Consider the following 22,122-nt stretch of genomic DNA (forward strand, 5'->3'; position numbering starts at 1 on the left):
AAGCAGGGATACAGCCTATTGTTGCTGGCTGCGGGGGGGATCTATTGTTGCTGGGGTGCTCTATGGTTTTCTGGTGGGGAGCCTATTGTTGCTAGAGTGGTCTATTGTTTGCTGAAGAGGTCTACTGTTGCCGGTGGGGTCTATTGTTGCTAGAGAGGCCTATTGTTGCCTCGGGAGGTCTACTATTGCTGGTGGAGGATCTGTTGTCGCTGGGGGGGGGGGGGGGTCAATTGTTGCTGGAGTAATACTGTTGAGTAAGGGGTATATTAATGCTGGCTAATGGTGGGCCCTATTAATTGTGGCTGCCGGGAGAATTATAGCTACTGGCGGGACTCTGTTGTTGCTAGAGTGGTCTATTGTTGCTTGGGAGGTCTACTGTTGCTGGTGGAGGGGACTATTGTTGCTAGAGTGGTCTATTGCTGGTGGGGAGGTCTATTGTTGCTGGGGAGGTCTACTGTTTGCTGGTGGAAGATCTATTGATGCTGGGGGGGTAAATTGTTGCTGGGGTGATACTGTTGAGTAAGGGGTCTATTAACGCTGGCTAATGGTGGGCCTATTAATTGTGGCTGCTGGGAGAACTATAGCTACTGGAGGGGGTCTACTGTTGCTGGAGAGCTCTACTGTTGCTCGTGGGGGGGGGGGGGGGGTCTATTGTTGTTGGGGAGGTCTACTGTTGCTGGTGGAGAATCTATTGTCACTGGGGGGGGGGGGGGGGGTAAATTGTTGCTGGGGTGATACTGTTGTTGGGGAGGTCTACTGTTACAGGTGGAAGATCTATTGACTCTGGGGGGGTACATTTTTGCTGGGGTGATACTGATGTTGGGGAGGTCTACTGTTGCTGGTGGAAGATCTATTGACGCTGGGGGGGGGTACATTTTTGCTGGAGTGATACTTGTTGAGTAAGGGGTCTATTAACGCTGGCTGCTGGGAGAACTATAGCTACTGGAGGGGGTCTATTGTTGCTAGAGTGGTCTATTGTGGCTGGAGAGATCTACTGTTGCTCGTGGGGGGGGGTCTATTAGTGCTGGGGAGGTCTATTGTTGTTGGGGAGGTCTACTGTTGCTGGCGGAGGATCTATTGTCGCTGGGGGGGGTAAATTGTTGCTGGGTGATACTGTTGTTGGGGAGGTGTACTGTTGCTGGTGGAGGATCTATTGATGCTGGTGGGGGGGTGTAAATTGTTGCTGGGGTGATACTGTTGAGTAAGGGATCTATTCATGCTGGCTAATGGTTGGCCTATTAATTGTGGCTGCTGGGAGAACTCTAGCTACTGGCGGCGTCTATTGTTACTAGAGTGCTCTATTGTTGCTGGGAAGGTCTACTGATACTGGTGGAGGATTTATTGTTGCTGGGGGGGGGAGGGGGGGGTGGTAAATTGTTGCAGTGGGGGGGGTCAATTGTTGCTGGAGTGATAATGTTGAGTAAGAGGTCTATCAATGCTGGCTAATGAATGGTGGGACGTGGTATCTTGTTGCGGGGGTCTATTGATGATGGGTGGGCCTATTGTTGATGGGGGGGGGGTCTAGTATTGTTGATGGAGGGTCTATTGTTGATGGGGGACATGGTATCTTGTTGCGGGGGTCTATTAATTATGGGTGGGCCTATTGTTGATGGGGGGGGGTCTAGTATTGTTGATGGAGGGTCTATTGTTGATGGGGGACGTGGTATCTTGTTGCGGGGGTCTATTGATTATGGGTGGGCTTATTGTTGATGGGGGGGTCTATTATTGTTGATGGGGGGTCTATTGTTGATGGGGGACATGGTATCTTGTTGCAGGGGTCTATTGATTATGGGGTGGGCTTATTGTTGATGTGGGGGGGTCTATTATTGTTGTTAGGAGGGGTCTATTGTTGATGGGGGGGTCTATTATTGTTGTTGGGGGGGTCTATTGTTGATGGGGGACGTGGCATCTTGTTGCAGTGGTCTATTGATTATGGGTGGCTTATTGTTGATGGGGGGGTCTATTATTGTTGATGGGGGGGGTCTATTATTGTTGTTGGGGGGTCTTTTGTTGATGGGGGACGTGGTATCTTGTTGCGGGGGTCTACTGATTGTGGGTGGGCCTATTGTTGATGGGGGGTCTATTGTTGATGGGGTGTCTATTGTTGATGGGGGAAGTGGTATCTTGTTGCGGGGTCTATTGATATGGGTGGGCCTATTGTTGATGGGGGATCTATTGATTATGGGTGGGCTTATTGTTGATGGGGGTCTATTATTGTTGATGGGGGGTCTATTATTGTTGGTGGGGGTGATCTATTGTTGATGGGGGGGCCTATTGTTGATGGGGGGGTCTATTATTGATGGGGGGGTCTATTGTTGATGGGGGGTCTATTGTTGATGGGGGGTCTATTATTGTTGATGGGGGGTCTATTGTTGATGGGGGGTCTATAATTGTTGATGGGGGGTCTATTGTTGATGGGGGGTCTATTATTGTTGATGGGGGGTCTATTGTTGATGGGGGGTCTATTGTTGTTGATGGGGGGTCTATTGTTGTTGATGGGGGGTCTTATTGTTGATGGGGGGTCTATTATTGATGGGGGGGTCTATTGTTGACGGGGGGTCTATTATTGATGGGGGGTCTATTGTTGATGGGGGGGTCTATTGTTGATGGGGGGGGTCTATTGTTGCAGGGGACAAGGGGTGACTTGGAAAGGGAGGGTCCCGCCACCTATTGCTCGAAAAAAAAGAAAAAAATCCCCGCCTTTAATGATGAAAAGTTTTTTTTATGTTCTGATTTTCTGATCCCCCCTTTAGATCGAATACTTCAACAATCAGATCATTGTGGATCTGGTGGAGCAGCCACATAAAGGGATCATCTCCATCTTGGATGAGGCGTGTCTGACGGTGGGCGCCGTCACTGACACCATTTTCCTGGAGTCCATGAACGGCAAACTGGGGAAGCATCCTCATTACAGCAGCAGGAAGGTGAGGTCTCACCACTGTGTCTATAGGGGCATTTCCAGGGTCATTTTCCCAGTAGAGAAATCCAGCAACCAGTCCGGCCAGCGTTATGGAGAGTACCCCACTTTGCCTAGTTAGGGGGGCTTCCTTCCAACTACGAGCCTGTCCTAACACTGTGTGTAGTAATATATCTTCCCCTGAGGATCAGAACCTAAAGGGACTGTGCAAGGGCTTTGTACATAGTTTCTTTACTATGGTGAGGATTACTAAAAAGCATAAATGTTTCAAAATATTTTCTTTTTTATTATTATATATATTTTTTTTATTATTATGTATTAAATATTGCTCAGGAATAAGTATATTTTCCGTTGGGCCAGCAGGTGGTGCTCTCATCTCTATTTCACACATCTAGCTTTACATTATTCTCAGCTGTGCAGAAAAAAACATTGTTTGCAGAACTAAATGAGCCATCAGAGCAGAAACCTCCACCTTGTCATATGACTGTCCTGAGACTCATTCAAACAGACAGAATCTTAAAGAAAAGCTCCGCCCCCCCCCCCCTCCCCCACAAAAAAAAATAAAAATTAAAAGTCAGTATCTATAAATATTGTAGCTGCTGACTTTTAGTGTAAGGATACTTACCTGCCCAGAGATCCGGCGATGTCCTTCACCAGGGCTGATTCTTCAATCGGCTTAGGGGCGCAGGCTCCGGCATTTGAAGTAAAGGAAAGAGAAGGTGAGCCACGGATCTACAAATATTTATATGGGGAGGGGGAAGGTCCCCAGTATTGGGGAATATGGGTGACCTCTGTTGTGTTCCCCTGTTTTCTAGCTTTCTCCAACAGACAAGTCCATGGCGTTTAACCGCGACTTCCGGATAAAGCACTACGCTGGCAATGTGACGTAAGTACAAATACAGTCCTATATCCGTAGAGGTGTGCCTACAGGTGTCAGTAGAGGTATTGGTAGAGGTGTCAGTAGAGGTATTGGTAGAGGTGTCAGTAGAGGTATTGGTAGAGGTGTCAGTAGCGGTATTGGTAGAGGTGTCAGTAGAGGTATTGGTAGAGGTGTCAGTAGCGGTATTGGTAGAGGTGTCAGTAGAGGTATTGGTAGAGGTGTCAGTAGCGGTATTGATAGAGGTGTCAGTAGAGGTATTGGTAGAGGTGTCAGTAGAGGTATTGGTAGAGGTGTCAGTAGAGGTATTGGTAGAGGTGTCAGTAGAGGTATTGGTAGAGGTGTCAGTAGAGGTATTGGTAGAGGTGTCAGTAGAGGTATTGGTAGAGGTGTCAGTAGTGGTATTGGTAGAGGTGTCAGTAGCGGTATTGGTAGAGGTGTCAGTAGAGGTATTGGTAGAGGTGTCAGTAGCGGTATTGGTAGAGGTGTCAGTAGAGGTATTGGTAGAGGTGTCAGTAGCGGTATTTGTAGAGGTGTCAGTAGAGGTATTGGTAGAGGTGTCAGTAGAGGTATTGGTAGAGGTGTCAGTAGTGGTATTGGTAGAGGTGTCAGTAGCGGTATTGGTAGAGGTGTCAGTAGAGGTATTGGTAGAGGTGTCAGTAGCGGTATTGGTAGAGGTGTCAGTAGAGGTATTGGTAGAGGTGTCAGTAGAGGTATTGGTAGAGGTGTCAGTAGTGGTATTGGTAGAGGTGTCAGTAGCGGTATTGGTAGAGGTGTCAGTAGAGGTATTGGTAGAGGTGTCAGTAGCGGTATTGGTAGAGGTGTCGGTAGAGGTATTGGTAGAGGTGTCGGTAGCGGTATTGGTAGAGGTGTCAGTAGAGGTATTGGTAGAGGTGTCAGTAGAGGTATTGGTAGAGGTGTCAGTAGAGGTATTGGTAGATGTGTCTGTAGCGGTATTGGTAGAGGTGTCAATAGAGGTGTCGCTAGTGATATCGGTAGAGGTGTCAGTAGAGGTATTGGTAGATTGGTAGATGTGTCAGTAGAGGTATTGGTAGAGGTGTCAGTAGAGGTGTCATTAGAGGTATCAGTAGAGGTATTGGTAGCTTGGTAGATGTGTCAGTAAAGGTATTGGTAGAGGTGTCAGTAGAGGTATTGGTAGAGGTGTCAATAGAGGTGTCAGTAGAGGTATTGGTAGAGGTGTCAGTAGCGGTATTGGTAGAGGTGTCAGTAGTGGTATTGGTAGAGGTGTCAGTAGAGGTATTGGTAGAGGTGTCAGTAAAGGTATTGGTAGAGGTGTCAGTAGAGGTATCAGTATTGGTATTAGTAGCGGTATCGGTAGAGGTATCAGTATCGGTTTTGGTAGAGGTATCAGTATTGGTATTGGTAGAGGTATCAGTATTGGTATTGGTATCGGTATTGGTAGCACTATCGGTATTGGTATTGGTAGAGGTATCTGTATCAGTATCAGTAGAGGTGTCAATAGTGGTATAAGTAGCGGTATTGGTAGAAGTGTCAGTAGAGATATCAATATCGGTATTAGTAGCGTTAACGGTAGAGGTATCAGTATTGGTATTGGTAGAGGTATCGGTAGCGGTATTGGTAGTGGTATCGGTAGAGGTATCTGTATCAGTAGCGGTATTGGTAGAGGTGTCAGTAGAGGTGTCAGTAGCAATATCAGTATCGGTAGCGGTATCAGTAGAAGTATTGGTAGCGGCATCAGTAGAGGTATCGATATTGGTAGGAGTATTGGTAGAGGTATCAATATTGGTAGGAGTATTGGTAGAGGTATTGGTATCAGTAGTGGTATCAGTAGAGGTGTCAGTAGAGGTGTCAGTAGAGGTGTCAGTAGTGGTATCAGTAGAGGTATTGGTAGCGGTATCGGTAATAGTGGAGGCATCGGTAATGGTAGAGGTATTGGTAGCGGTATCGGTAGAGGTATCAATAGAGGTGTCAGTAGACATGTCAGTAGCGGTGTCACAACTCTCTGTCCTGAAACATTGTAACAATAGAATCTCTCATTAATTCCAGCTATTCAGTGGAAGGGTTTCTGGATAAAAACAAGGACACCTTATTCCAGGACTTCAAGCGTCTCATGTATAACAGGTAATCATCACTCATTCAGTACCCTCCATATCTATTAGAACTTTTCTTCTTATTATTATTATTTTAGAAATTAAACCTGAAGTCCTTATTTTTGATCAAGCTGGATCTCTGTGTTTCTCTATGCAATGCAGGCAGATCATGGCTGGTGTTTGGGGGGGGGGGGGGGTTCAGTACGTAGCTTGCTGAACACATCACAGCGCCCCGCCTCAGTACTCCCCCTCAGGATGAAAAATGCCTTGATGGGGGGGGGGGGGGGGTGCCAATCTACAGGAGTAGGCATTCCTATGCAGACCCCTGTAGGTAAAGCCCACATGTGGTCTTGAACCCACATGATTGAAAGAACTGAAATCCAATGAATGAAAGGGGTGGGCCTGGGACAGTCAGACTAGGGAGAAAAGGGCTAGATGTGAAATCAGAGGACCCCCAACAGCTACATTTGTAATGGGAGGACCTTCAACATTTCCAGTAGGAGTTGCTATGGCTTGTACTATTCATTGGATATAGAACTAGGGGGATTTTCTGAAAATCTTGCTGAAAAGGTGAACTTGTGGGTGAGCCCCAATTTCTGTACATTCCATGGTCCACATGGAACCAAAGAGGACTCTATTGGACTTCTTGTGTTCTCCTCTCTTCAATTCATGAACAGCAACCTCAGAATTTGTATCGGTTCAGGAAACATTTATATAACAGTACAATTCAAAATAATATGTCAGGATCCATTCATGGAGGTTTCCTGATAAATGATCAATATCTCAGGGATCAGGAATCTGGTCTTTAAGAGCACAAAACATCTCAAACATTCCTCACCTATCGATCTGCATGTCACCTCAGTGTGGGATCAATAGAACTAGGGGATCAATGGAATTAAGAGATTGATAGAAATAGATGATTGACAGAAATAGAGGATTTATATAAATAGGGGATCAATAGAACAACAATAGGGGATCAATGGAAATAGGAGATTGCTAGAAATAAGGGATCAATGGAAGTAGGAGATAGATAAAATATCCTAGAAATAGGAACTGATACAAATAAGGAATTTATAAAAATAAGGGATCAATAGAAATGTGAGGTCGAAAGAAATCAGAGATTGGTACAAATAGGAGATCAATAATAATAGGGTATCGATAAAAAAAACAGAGGATTGGTGCGAATAGGAGATTGATAAAAATAGATGATTTATAGAAACAAGGAATCAATAGAAATAGGGAATTAGTAGAGTTAAGAGATCAATAGAAATAGGGAATTTGTTTATATAGGAGATCAATTGAAATAGGGATTGATAAAAATAGGGGACCAATTAATCCGCTATTCCCACTGTTCCTCTATTTCTATCAGTTCCTATGCTGAGTATAATTTGGAGATCAATAGATATATAGGTAATTGATAGAAATAGAGGATCAATCAAAAATAGAGGAGGAATGGAATTAGGGGATTGATAAAAAAAAATTGAGGATCAATAGAAATATATGTTTGATAAAATTGTTATTTAGCAGTATTTTGCCCCAAAGACGTTCTGTGCCCAGACCAATCACACGTAGGAGTCTAATTATAATTTAAAAGAATGTGACAAACATTCACAGAGCCGCCATGAAAAGTCGCCATATTTTGCAGTGGCGGCTGGTGCGCAAAATTTTTGGAGGGGCGCAAACAAACTGAAAAATTCTGAAAAACACTGAAAAAAAACCCATCAATTGCAGCCACTGTGCCCATAAAATGCACCCACTGTGCCCTTCATATGCAGCCTCTGTGCCCATCGTATGCAGCCTCTGCGCCCATCATATGCAACCTCTGTGCCAATCATTTGCCGCCATTGTGTTCATCATTGTGCTCATCATATGCAGCCTCTGTGCCCACCATATGCAGTCTCTGTGCCCACCATATGCAGCTTCTGTGCCCATCATATGCAGTCTCTGTGCAGTGTAGTCACTGTGCCCATCCTATGCAGCCATTGTGCCCATCATATGCAGACATTGTGCCATCATATGCAACCTCTGTGCCCATCATATGCAGCCATTGTGCCCACCATATGCAGCTTCTGTGCCCATCATATGCAGCTTCTGTTCCCACCATATGCAGCTTCTGTGCCCATCATATGCAGCTTCTGTTCCCACCATATGCAGCTTCTGTGCCCATCATATGCAGCTTCTGTGCCCATCATATGCAGCTTCTGTTCCCACCATATGCAGCTTCTGTGCCCATCATATGCAGCTTCTGTGCCCATCATATGCAGCTTCTGTGCCCACCATATGCAGCTTCTGTGCCCATCATATGCAGCTTCTGTGCCCATCATATGCAGCTTCTGTGCCCATCATAGGCAGCCTCTGTGCCCATCATATGCAGCCTCTGTGCCCAGCACGTGCAGCTTCTGTGCACACCATATGCAGCTTCTGTGCCCATTATATCCAACCACTGTGACCCCCCCCCCCCCCCGCTCGCCCACCATCAGACCGGCACTTACCCCATCCAGGTGACGGCAATGAGCTGTGGGATAGGCAGGCGATGGCTCCTGCCTTCTGATTGGTGGTGAGGCACTGTGGTGTAAAAATAGCGAAAATTTATTTGCTATGGTCACACAACAGGGTGGGATCAGGGAGCACTTTCTGCGCCCCGAGCCCACAGTTTTTTGAAGTCTATTAGAGCCTCAAGCTTTAATCAGGTGCTTCAAAAAAAAAAAAAAAACCCTCCCACGCTGCCATAGGAGTCCATGCATCCGGCGTCCTGAAAGGGGCTGGTCACATGGATAGGGAGGTGGTGGCAGGGATTAGGGAGGAGGGGGTGGCACCCGTGCACCCACAGTGCACGGGCCGCCCCTGATATTTTGTGTAATATGAGTATTTCCTATCAGAAGTGCCATCTAGTGGCCATAATGCAAATTTTTTTTTGAAGTACCTCAATCGGGAAAATGCCACATTATGGTCACTAGATGGCCCTAAAGACATTTTTATTAATAGACATCTTTGATTTCTCACATTCAGCCCAATCAATTCTCAAATCCATGATAAACGGCGTGGATTGAGGACCCCACATTTATCGGGTGCTTACCATATTTAGAAGGGAACGGGTGACACAATTTCTGCTTTAGGTGCGGTTGACGCCATACAGGTGCGACTGAGCAGAGTGCATTTTTTGCACATTCGCATGTAGGGGCAGCCCGTTTATTGCGATTTCCTGTCCTGTGCACGCAGAAAAGAAGTCCTTACATAGTTACATAGTAGGTGAGGTCGAAAAAAGACGCAAGTCCAACCTATGTGTGGGATTATATGTCCCTTTTAAGAAAATCGCACGTGTTTGCAGATGCACAGGGGTGCCAATAACCAACGTTCGACTGCTAAAGGGCAACGTGTTTCTGTGTGTCGGGATAGCGTGTCATTTTACGCTTATTCCCGACACGCCGGGTGTGAACCTATCCTTAATACTCAATTCTGAACAAAAACATCGTTACATTGTATCTGTTCTTATTAGAATGTATTTCTTTCCTATGATCCTCAGCTCCATCTAGTGGCCATAATGTAGCAGTTTTCCAATTCACTATTGTATATAATTGAACCTGTCTTTACTATTGACAATATTAGTTGAGGAACATTCGACCTGAAGAGAAAATAACCAAAGAACCTTCGAGTTTGCTGCTGAGTTCACACAGAACGAACGCACATGAAGTTTGGCTGGATGAATATCTATGCCATTTTTTTTTTATATAAATAGACCCTCCATTGTGTTGCTGAATATAAATAAATCCGTTTTCACCTTCAGGAGGGATAAATTACACCGAATAATAAAAAATGTTAAATATTTTTTATCTCCAGCCAGAGGCTCATGGATAACACTCTTCATATCTGGATATAAGACACTCTTCCATGTGATAAGTTATTTCCAGAACGTGTCTACAGATAATTATTCTGCTTTATCCGTCTGACGTCAGACCGGTGCTGGAAATAAGAGTGTGAATCAGAATTGGGGCGCTGCGTTCTCACACCGCGGGAGGCCGTGCTGCTGACGTATGCCTGATATCTACTAAAGAATGTCAGAGAGGGGCCCCGACATGGAGAACCAGGGCCGTGCTGATGACGTGCACCTGATATCTACTTAAGAAGGTCCAGTAGATCCAAGAGGGGCCCCGACACGGAGAACCAGGGCCGTGCTGATGACGTGCACCTGATATCTACTTAAGAAGGTCCAGTAGATCCAAGAGGGGCCCCGACATGGAGAACCAGGGCCGTGCTGATGACGTGCACCTGATATCTACTTAAGAAGGTCCAGTAGATCCAAGAGGGGCCCCGACACAGAGAACCAGGGCCGTGCTGATGACGTGCACCTGATATCTACTTAAGAAGGTCCAGTAGATCCAAGAGGGGCCCCGACACAGAGAACCAGGGCCGTGCTGCTGACGTGCACCTGATATCTACTACAGAAGGTCCAGTAGATCCGAGATGGGCCCCGACATGGAGAACCAGGGCCGTGCTGCTGACATGCACCTGATATCTACTAAAGAAGGTCCAGTAGATCCAAGAGGGGCCCCGACATGGAGAACCAGGGCCGTGCTGCTGACGTGCACCTGATATCTACTAAAGAAGGTCCAGTAGATCCAAGAGGGGCCCCGACATGGAGAACCGGGGTCATGTTGCAGGTGTTTACCTGATATCTATTAAAGAAGGTCCAGTAGATCCAAGAGGGGCCCCGACACAGAGAACCAGGGCTGTACTGCTGACATGCACCTGATATCTACTAAAGAAGGTCCAGTAGATCCAAGAGGGGCCCCGACATGGAGAACCAGGGCCGTGCTGATGACGTGCACCTGATATCTACTAAAGAAGGTCCAGTAGATCCGAGATGGGCCCCGACATGGAGAACCAGGGCCGTGCTGCTGACGTGCACCTGATATCTACTAAAGGTCGAGTAGATCCAAGAGGGGCCCCGACATGGAGAACCAGGGCCGTGCTGCTGACGTGCACCTGATATCTACTAAAGAAGGTCCAGTAGATCCAAGAGGGGCCCCGACATGGAGAACCGGGGTCATGTTGCAGGTGTTTACCTGATATCTATTAAAGAAGGTCCAGTAGATCCAAGAGGGGCCCCGACACAGAGAACCAGGGCTGTACTGCTGACATGCACCTGATATCTACTAAAGAAGGTCCAGTAGATCCGAGAAGGGCCCCGACATGGAGAACCGGGGTCATGTTGCAGATGTTTACCTGATATCTATTAAAGAAGGTCCAGTAGATCTAAGAGGAGCCCCAACATAGAGAACCAGGACCGTGCTTCTGACAAACACCTGATATCCACTACAGAAAGCCCAATAGATCCAAGAGGGGCCCCGACACGTAGAACCAGGACTGTGCTGCTGACATACACCTGATAGCTACTAAAGAAGGTCCAGTAGATCCAAGAGGGGCCCCGACATGGAGAACCGGGGTCATGTTGCAGGTGTTTACCTGATATCTATTAAAGAAGGTCCAGTAGATCCAAGAGGGGCCCCGACACAGAGAACCAGGGCTGTACTGCTGACATGCACCTGATATCTACTAAAGAAGGTCCAGTAGATCCAAGAGGGGCCCCGACATGGAGAACCAGGGCCGTGCTGATGACGTGCACCTGATATCTACTAAAGAAGGTCCAGTAGATCCGAGATGGGCCCCGACATGGAGAACCAGGGCCGTGCTGCTGACGTGCACCTGATATCTACTAAAGGTCGAGTAGATCCAAGAGGGGCCCCGACATGGAGAACCAGGGCCGTGCTGCTGACGTGCACCTGATATCTACTAAAGAAGGTCCAGTAGATCCAAGAGGGGCCCCGACATGGAGAACCGGGGTCATGTTGCAGGTGTTTACCTGATATCTATTAAAGAAGGTCCAGTAGATCCAAGAGGGGCCCCGACACAGAGAACCAGGGCTGTACTGCTGACATGCACCTGATATCTACTAAAGAAGGTCCAGTAGATCCAAGAGGGGCCCCGACATGGAGAACCAGGGCCGTGCTGATGACGTGCACCTGATATCTACTAAAGAAGGTCCAGTAGATCCGAGATGGGCCCCGACATGGAGAACCAGGGCCGTGCTGCTGACGTGCACCTGATATCTACTAAAGGTCGAGTAGATCCAAGAGGGGCCCCGACATGGAGAACCAGGGCCGTGCTGCTGACGTGCACCTGATATCTACTAAAGAAGGTCCAGTAGATCCAAGAGGGGCCCCGACATGGAGAACCGGGGTCATGTTGCAGGTGTTTACCTGATATCTATTAAAGAAGGTCCAGTAGATCCAAGAGGGGCCCCGACACAGAGAACCAGGGCTGTACTGCTGACATGCACCTGATATCTACTAAAGAAGGTCCAGTAGATCCGAGAAGGGCCCCGACATGGAGAACCGGGGTCATGTTGCAGATGTTTACCTGATATCTATTAAAGAATGTCCAGTAGATCTAAGAGGAGCCCCAACATAGAGAACCAGGACCGTGCTTCTGACAAACACCTGATATCCACTACAGAAAGCCCAATAGATCCAAGAGGGGCCCCGACACGTAGAACCAGGACTGTGCTGCTGACATACACCTGATAGCTACTAAAGAAGGTCCAGTAGACCTAAGAGAGGCCCCAACATGGAGAACCAGGACTGTGCTGCTGATGTACACCTGATATCTACTAAAGAAGGTCCAGTAGAGCCAAGAGGGACCCCGACACGGAGAACCAAGGCCATGCTGCTGACGTGCACATGATATCTGCTAAAAAGTGTCCGATAGATCCAAGAGCGCACCAAACATGGGGAACCAGGACTGTGCTGCTGACATACACCTGATATCTACTAAAGAAGGTCCAATAGATCCAAGAAGGGCCCCAACATGGAGAACCGGGACCATGCTGCTCATGTGTACCTGATATCTACTAAAGAAAGTCCTGTAGATGCAAGAGGGGCCTCAACAGGGAGAACCGGGAATGTGCTGCCAATGTTCACCTGATATCTGCTAAAGAAGGGTCCAATAGATCCAATAGATCCGACATGGAGAACCGGGACTGTGCTTCTGACGTATACCTGATATCTCCTAAAGATCGTATTCTGGCTACGGTTCGCACCAGTCTCACTTCTCCTTTGGGTGACAAAATTCTTGCCGCTCTGGTCCATGCTCCTCCTGAGAAACCTTGTGACCGCTGCTTTGTCCCAGAGAGTCTCAGTACTGCCGTGCTCCAGACTTACCATTCTCCCAAGGCAGCTGGCCACCCTGGAAAGAATCAACTCTTTTGGGCCATCTCCCAACAATTCTGGTGGCCTAGTCTACGTGCTGATGTAACCGCCTTTGTAGCTGCCTGTCCCGTGTGTACTCAGAGTAAGACTCCATGACACCTTCAAGTGGGCTTCCTACAACCCATACCCAATGGAGAGGCCCTGGACCCACCTGTCTATGGATTTAATTGTGGAGTTACCCTACTCCCAGGGCAACACAGTTATCCTTATGGTGGTTGACCGATTCTCGAAAATGTCCCATTGTATTCCACTTAAGAAGTTGCCCACTTCTAAGGAACTAGCTTCCATTTTTGCTCGGGAGATCTTTCGCTTACATGAGCTACCCAAGGTGATTGTCTCAGACAGGGGTAGTCAGTTTGTCTCCTGTTTTGTGCACAGTTGGGAATTCAGCTTTCTTTCTCCTCTGCATATCACCCGCAGTCTAATGGGGCCGCAGAATGAGCCAATCACTCTTTGGAGCAATTTCTAAGTTGCTATATTTCTGATCATCATAACAACTGGTCAGACCTCCTACCGTGGCCTGGAGTTTGCTCAAAAGAGTACCTTGAATTCTGCTTCCCAATTGTCCCCGTTTATGGCGAATTATGGTTTCCAACCTTCCATGTTGCCTGACTCATTTTGTTCCGCAGAGTATTCCTGCGTTAGAAGAGCATCTCCGTGGTCTTTTTTTCCGCTTGGGCACAAGTCCAGGAGGCTTTGCGACATGCTAATGATAGGTACAGACTCCATGCTGACCGCAGACACCTGCCTGCACCTTCCTACCAGGTTGGGGACAGGGTCTGGCTGTCATCTCGCAACCTCCGTGTTTGTGTTCTGTTCCCTCTCTGAAGTTCGCACCTCAGTTTATTGGGCCTTTCCGTATTCTTCGCAGGATTAATCCAGTGGCTTACGCATTAGACTTTCCTTCTAATATGTGTATCTCTAATGTATTTCATGTCTCCTTATTAAACTTTGGTTTTAATAAGAACCACTTTACTACCTCGGTGCCACGTCCTCACCCTGTACAGGTTGAGAACCATGAGGAGTATGAAGTACAGTCCATTGTTGACTCCCATAGTTTCCGGGGGGGCATACAGTACCTGGTGCATTGGAAAGAGTGCGGTCCGGAGGAACGCTCTTGGGTCTCATCCTTGGACGTACATGCCCCTGTCCTCCTCCTGATTTCCATAGACGTTTTCCCCTCAAGCCTGGTGGTCCTCCGAGGGGGAGGGGTCATTGAGGAGGGGATACTGTCAGGGCTGGGCTCAGCCCTTCCTTCTCAAAGCTGGCCTCTCGGCTGTTGGATAATTGCCAGCTCCCTTCTCTCCACAGTGACTCACATGTTGATGATATCCTACTCATCAGTCCCTACTTAAGCCGTCCTGTCCAGATGATCTCTGCCTTCACCTTGGTCACATCTCTAGAGATGCTCTCCTGTGTTCCTGTTAAAGACTTGCTTGGCTGACATTCCTTATGGCTCCAGATCCTGCTTGCTTTTCTACTACTCTCATCTCTGGCTCCCTGACGTTTGTCTGACTATCCGTTCCGGTTCCTGAACTCTAGCTAAGTTTTGACTACGTTTACTCTGTTTACCTTTTTATTATTATTAAACAAGTGTGATTTAACTGTACTTCTGTCTCAGTCTGATTGATAGTTTCTGACAATATCGTGCTTTGACAGTTCTAAGCCCATCTCTCCTCTCTTCCAGTAAAGACCCTGTTCTGAAGGACATGTGGCCGGATGGACAGTTGAGTATCAGTGAGGTGACAAAGAGACCCCTGACAGCTGCTATGCTCTTCAAGAACTCCATGGTGTCACTAGCTGAGAACCTGGCCTGCAAGGTGAGCCCTGACCCTACTCCCTTCCCACTAGAGACCAATCTGACTGCTTTATATAGAAGCTGACTCAAAGACTCAAAGAAACAAGGAAAACATCCCAATGGTCAAAGTCCATGTGGTACAGAACTCATAGTTTCATAGTTTCATAGTTAGTAAGGTTGAATAAAGACACCAGTCCATCCAGTTCAACCTGAGTGAGTGTCTACAATTGTCCCTATCCCTGTACATTACACACTCACATCGATCCCTACCCTCAAGGAGCCCACTATCCTAGGTCCCCATTCATATACTATGGCCAATTTTGGACAGAAGCCAATTAACCTACCTGCATGTCTTTGGATTCACAACACAACAACAACAACCCAAAAGAAGACCAACTTGATAGACCTTAAGAGTCGTTGAGTCCCTGAAGTTGGTTTTCTTTTGGGTTAGAGACCAATCTGACTGCTGTAAATAGAAGCCGGCTCAAAAACTAAAAGAAACAAGGAAAAAACTCCCAGGGTTGGAGTCCATGTGGTACAGAACTCAGAATAACAACCCAAAAGAAAACCAACTTGATGGATTCTATGACCCACGGGTTGTTGAGCCCATCAAGTTGGTTTTCTTTTGAGTTAGAGACCAATCTGACTACTTTAAATAGAAGCCAACTCAAAGAATAAAAGAAACAAGGATAACATTCCCAAGGTTGGAGTCCATGTAGTACAGAACTCAGAACAACAACCCAAAAGAAAACCCAAGGGTTGTTGAGTCCATCAATTTGTTTTTCTTTTGGGTTAGAGACCAATCTGACTGCTGTAAATAGAAGCCAACTCAAAGATTAAAAGGAACAAGGAAAACATTCCCAAGGTCAGAGTTCATGTGGCACATAACTCAGAACAACCCAAAAGAAGACCAACTTGATGGACTCAGTGACCCCAAGGGTCGTTGAGTCCATCAAATTGGTTTTCTTTTAGCTTAGAGAACAATATGACTGCTTTAATTAGAACACAATTCCCAGGGTCCAAGTCCATGTGGTACAGAACTCAAAACAACAACCTGGGGAAAATCCGATTGCCTCTCTGGGGATCAGGAAGGAATTTTTTCCCCAGCTTTAGCAAATTGGATCAAGCTCTGCTGTTTTTTTTTTTTGTTGCCTTCCTCTGAATCAACTGTGGGTATAGAATTGGGCATATGGGATTGTATGATATTATTATTATTATTTTTTTGTGGTTGAACTAGATGGACTTGTGTCTTTTTTCAACCTGACTAACTATGTAACCCAAAAGAAAACCAACTTGAAGGACTTAATGACCCCAAGGGTTCAGAACTCAGAGCAACAACCCAATAGAAAACCAAATTGAGGCACTCAATGACCCCAAGGTTCGTTGAGTCCCTAAGGATGGTTTTCTTTTGGGTTAGAGACCAATCTGACTGCTGTAAATAGAAGCCGGCTCAAAGACTAAAAGAAACAAGGAAAAAACTCCCAGGGTTGGAGTCCATGTGGTACAGAACTCAGAATAACAACCCAAAAGAAAACCAACTTGATGGATTCTATGACCCAGGGGTTGTTGAGCCCATCAAGTTGGTTTTCTTTTGAGTTAGAGACCAATCTGACTACTTTAAATAGAAGTCAACTCAAAGAATAAAAGAAACAAGGATAACATTCCCAGGGTTGGAGTCCATGTAGTACAGAACTCAGAACAACAACCCAAAAGAAAACCCAAGGGTTGTTGAGTCCATCAATTTGTTTTTCTTTTGGGTTAGAGACCCAATCTGACTGCTGTAAATAGAAGCCAACTCAAAGATTAAAAGGAACAAGGAAAACATTCCCAAGGTCAGAGTCCATGTGGCACATAACTCAGAACAACAACCCAAAAGAAGACCAACTTGATGGACTCAGTGACCCCAAGGGTCGTTGAGTCCATCAAATTCGTTTTCCTTAAGCTTAGAGAACAATATGACTGCTTTAATTAGAAAAAAATTCCCAGGGTCCAAGTCCATGTGGTACAGAACTCAAAACAACAACCTGGGGAAAATCCGATTGCCTCTCGGGGATCAGGAAGGAATTTTTTCCCCAGCTTTAGCAAATTGGGTGCGTGCTCTGCTGTTTTTTTTTTTGTTGCCTTCCTGTGAATCAACTGTGGGTATAGAATTGGGCATATGGGATTGTATGATATTATTATTATTATTTTTTTGTGGTTGAACTAGATGGACTTGTGTCTTTTTTCAACCTGACTAACTATGTAACCCAAAAGAAAACCAACTTGAAGGACTTAATGACCCCAAGGGTTCAGAACTCAGAGCAACAACCCAATAGAAAACCAAATTGAGGCACTCAATGACCCCAAGGGTTGTTGAGTCCCTAAGGATGGTTTTCTTTTGGGTTAGAGACCAATCTGACTGCTGTAAGTAGAAGCCAACTCAAAGACTAAAGCCTCGTACACATGATCAGATTGTTGGTAGGGGATTGTGTTGACAGACTGTTGTCCTAAAATCTGACCGTTAGTACGCTCCTTTTGACAATTGTTATCCAACTTTCTGCCAATAAATGTTGGATGACATGCTAGTACATTTTTGGCAGACAACGGTTGGTTGTCAGGTTTTCTGATGGTCAGTACACAAGTCTGTAACACAAAAGTTGAAAGTACAAACACACTTATTCTAAATCAATGCTCACCAAACACAAAATTAGCAGAAGGGGCCTAAAGGGTGGCGTTTTTAACATCACTCGTAGTACATCACTACGTTCATGTTTGTTGGCCGACAATTGTGTACCGTTAGTATGCAAGACAAGATCCAGGCACACGTCCTTTTGACAAAAATAAGACTCCTCGGTTGGCCAACAATCACATTGTGTGTACGAGGCTTTAGAGAAACACTGAAAAAATTCCCAGGATCGGAGTCCATGTAGTACAAAACTCAGAACAACAACCCAAAAGACAACCAAGTTAATGGACTGAATGGCCCAAGGGTCATTCAGTCCATCAAGTTTGTATCCTTTTTGGGTTAGAGACCAGTCTGATGGCTGTAAATAGAAGCCAACTCAAAGAAACAATCTGACTGCTTTAATTAGAAGCTGACTCAAAAAACTAAAAGAAACAAGGAAAAAATTCCAAGGGTCAAAGTCCATGTGGTACAGAACTCAAAAACGACAACCCAAAAGAAAACCAACTTGAAGGACTTAATGACCCCAAGTGTCCTTAAGTCCATCAAGCTGGTTTTCTTTTGGGTTAGAGACCAATCTGACTTCTGTAAATAGAAGCCGACTCAAAGGCTAAGAAACAAAGAAAACATTTCCATGGTCTGAGTCTATATGGTACATAACTTAGAACAACAACCCAAAAGACAACCAAGTTAATGGACTGAACGACCCAAGGGTCATTCAGTCCATCAAGTTTGTTGTTCATTTGGGTTAGAGACCAGTCTGACGGCTGTAAATAGAAGCCAACGCAAAGAAACAAGGGAAAAAATTCCCAGGTTCGGAGTCCATGAGGTACAGAACTCAGAACCAGTGCTGGGACAAGGTCATCCAGAGCCCAGGGCAAACATGCCAAACTGCGCCCCCCCACCCCCAAGGTGTATGAGCATTATGTGTCATCAAAAATCTCCCCCCACCCAAAAAAACAACAAAAAACTGAGCACTAATCTCTTTCACACCCCCCCCCCCAGCATAAATTCCCCCTCCTCCCAGTGCAAATCTGTTCCCCTGCTGAAATCCCCCCTCCCAGCACAAATCTTACCCCCCCCCCCCAATTAAAGTGCCTCCCCCCAAAAAAATCACTCCTCCTCGCTCTTATCTATCCCTAAAATTGCCCCTCCCAATAACCCCACTGCAAATCCCCCCCCCCTCCAGCACAAAGTGCCCCAATCATCCCTCCTAGCACAAATCAACCTCCCCTATACCTTCTCCCCCTAAATTTAAGCATACCCCCCAAATTTCCCCTCCTAGAACAATACTTACTCCCTTCTGCCCCCCCCCCCCAAATCCCCCTTTCCTACACAACCCCCCCAATTTACTTGTGGTGCCCCCCACCTCACATGATACCACAGTGCCCAGGGCAGCCGCCCGCTCCTGCCCACCCCTTCCCCCCGGCCCTGCTCAGAACAACAACCCAATCAAGTTGGTTTTCATTTGGGTTAGAGACAAATCTGGAGGGAAGAAATGGAAAGACGTGAATCATCCTTATTGCTAATTTTGTATTCTCTGAAGTGAAGTAAGAAAAGAATGGAACATAGACAGGAAAACGAAAACCATCCAATGGAAAGAATATATTACACTGAATTTAGAGGGGAGTCTTTTATTTCTCTAATTATTTTGCAAACTGAACACCAACAGCAAAGACGTCTTTATGGTTTATCTATAAGGCAGTCAATGAGGGATTCACCGATCGTTCTCCGCTCGTCCCCGCTGAAAGATGTACCGCTTCCATAAAGCCCATCTGTCTGCACACTCGCTCAACCATTTCACATTTGCTAGAATTTGGACGCCCCATTCATCAGGAAATCCACATTTCAGTAACATTCACCCCCAATTATACATCTGCTGTCTGTGAATAATTGTGTTTATCGCGGATCCAGGGGCATAACAATAGCTATGACAGTAATGCCGCGTACACACGGTTGGAGATTCCGACGGAATGTGTCCGATCGGACCGTGTTGTCGGATATTCCGACTGTGTGTGGTCTCCATTGGCACTCCGACGGACCAAGTTTTCCAACTTGCCCGTAAAATTTTCCGACAAAATGCTCCGATTGGACATACTCCAATCATGTGTAGGGAATTCCGATCGGTCAAAGTGCCACGCATGCTCAGATCAAATTCCTACACCAAAGCTATTGGCTACTAGCCTGAACGTAGTCCCGTCGTAACGAAATAACGTCATCACGTTCTGAACGATCGGATTTTCCGACAACTTTGTCCGACCGTGTGTATGCAACAGTTTTGGACAAAATCCGTCGAACAAAATCCGACGGATTTGGTTGTCGGAATGTCCGACCGTGTGTACAAGGGCTAAGAGGGTCTTCGAGCCCCAAAAATGGGGAAGTTGTATGTATGTATCAAATGTAAAAGAGAGGAGGAGAAGTGGATTCTTCATGAATTCGATATTCATTGCCCGCATAATGCTATAAAAACACCGTCAATGCGTTACGTCACACGACAGTAGCCGCTTCCTCAGGATGGTGCATAAAATACTGATAAGCAATATATATATATATATATATATATATATATATATATATATATATATATATATATATATATATATATATATATATATATCTTACAGTAGTTATCAAATTCAAGTGACCAATTGATTTTTGAATACATATTTTTTTTTTGTTAATCAGTGTTTTATGCACCATCCTGAGGAAGTGGCTAGTGTAGTGTGATGAAACGCGTTGGCAGTGTTTTTATTTTCACTGTCAATGCATTTCGTGCCACTACATTAGCCACTTAATCAGGAGGGAGAGAAAGTATATAAGCATAAATGCATAAAGGAATTATGAACTGAGATAGGGGGCTGGGAGGGGGGGGGGGTGAGATCTACAGAATAGAGGGGGGGGGGGGGTGAAGAAAAAGAGGTGAGATATCTGCAGAACTAATAAGGGGGTGGGGGCTAGAGAAAGTATACAAGTATAAATATATACAGTAATTTGAGACTGAGATAGCTGGGGGTGGGGGGGGGAGAGAGATCTACAGAATGGAGGGGGGAGAGAGAGGGGAGATTTCTGCAAAACTGATGGGGGGGGGGAGAGAGAGGTGGGAGAGAAAGTATAAATGTATACAGGGAGCAGCGATAGAGAGGGGGAGGGGGTACAGACAGGGTAGAGAGATCTACAGAATGGAGGGGGGAAAGATCTGAAAAACGAATGGGGGTAGAGAGATAGGGGGGAGAGAAAGTATATAAGGATAAATGTATACAGTAATTAGAGACTGAGATAGCTGGGGGGTTGGGCAGAGAGATCTACAGAATGGAGGGGGGGGGGGAATAAAGAGAGGGGAGATATCTGCAGAACTGATGGGGGGGGGGGGGCTAGAGAGAGAGAGGCGGGAGAGAAGGTATATAAGTATACATATATATAAGAAACAGAGATAGAGAGGGGGATAGGGGTAAAGATAGGGGGAATAGATCTGCAGAATAGAGGGAGAGAGAGAGAGCAGGACAGATCTATAGAACAGATGGGGGTGGGGTTGATCTGAAGAATTGGGGGTAGAGGGAGAGGTCTTCAGAATGGAGGGGGGAATAGAGAAAGAGGGGAGAGATCTGCAGAACGGTGGGGGGGGGGGGGGAGAAGGGAGATGAATGCAGAATGGAAGAAGGGGGGGGGGGGAGGGGAGACAAATATCTTTAGGACAGTTGGGTTGAGAGATGGAGGGGGGGATATGCAGAACACAGGGGGGAGGGAGATCTGCAGAATGGAGGGGGGGACAGAAGGGGTGGGATTTACAGGAATGAGGGGAGCGGCATAGATCTGAAGATTGGATGGAGGAGGGAGAGAGAGAAATAAAGGAGGAAGAGGTTGTGATGGAGAAACCGAGAATTAGATTGTAAGCTCTTGAGTGCAGAGACTGATGTGAATGTAAAATATATACAGTATGTAAATTGCTTAGTAAGGGCACTATATAAGGCTGCAGTCATACCTATGCATTTCCTAAACGCATAACAAAACACGGATCGTATTAATGGCTCCCCAAGCGCGGGTAGCAGAATAATAATTCATTGCGGTCAATAAATGTGTCCCAGCAGACTGCTGACAAAGAATAGTAAGGTAAGAGACCTGGCTATACTGTCTGGCAGGGGAACCTGAATCACAAGGCAGGCTGGTCAGAATTAAGAATCCTGTGTGACCGGCTCTTCTCCGGTGTTCCACTTTAAACAGAAGATCTCTCACATGGCACGCGGCATCCGGGCCGGGGCTGGAGAGATCGATGGTCCAGACGCCCCCCCCCCCCCCCCCCCGGGTCTTCTAATGAGCTGCGGTGGGATTTGTCTCCTCTTGGTGGCGCTTCGCAGGAAGACGCATCTGGCACTCCCGACGGATCATTTCCTCTCTGCCTTATTTTTTTACCACTCGCAGAAAATGGCAAGTCTCTTCGAGAGGGTGAAGTGAACGCTTTGTTGGCACGAAGAATGCCATCTACGGGGGGGGGGGTGGGGGGAGGAGAACCCGACCAGCCAATGATCTGGTAGTT

General features: G+C 46.3%; 1 protein-coding gene across 1 annotated transcript in view; it reads left to right on the forward strand.

Moving 5' to 3' along the window:
* The window catches only part of LOC143998131 (unconventional myosin-Ig-like), a 307,651-nt gene that overhangs the window by 118,237 nt on the left and 167,292 nt on the right, over positions 1–22,122 (forward strand). Inside the window, exons 11-14 of the mRNA XM_077493873.1 lie at positions 2,754–2,924; positions 3,733–3,803; positions 5,823–5,897; positions 14,819–14,951. Of these exons, the coding sequence (XP_077349999.1) occupies positions 2,754–2,924; positions 3,733–3,803; positions 5,823–5,897; positions 14,819–14,951 (450 nt within the window). The remainder of the gene's footprint in view (positions 1–2,753; positions 2,925–3,732; positions 3,804–5,822; positions 5,898–14,818; positions 14,952–22,122) is intronic.

This window comes from Lithobates pipiens, unplaced genomic scaffold (genome assembly GCF_037356315.1).
Source record: "Lithobates pipiens isolate NorthernLeopardFrog02 unplaced genomic scaffold, aLitPip1_a1.2 Scaffold_19, whole genome shotgun sequence".
Classification (NCBI taxonomy): domain Eukaryota; kingdom Metazoa; phylum Chordata; class Amphibia; order Anura; family Ranidae; genus Lithobates; species Lithobates pipiens.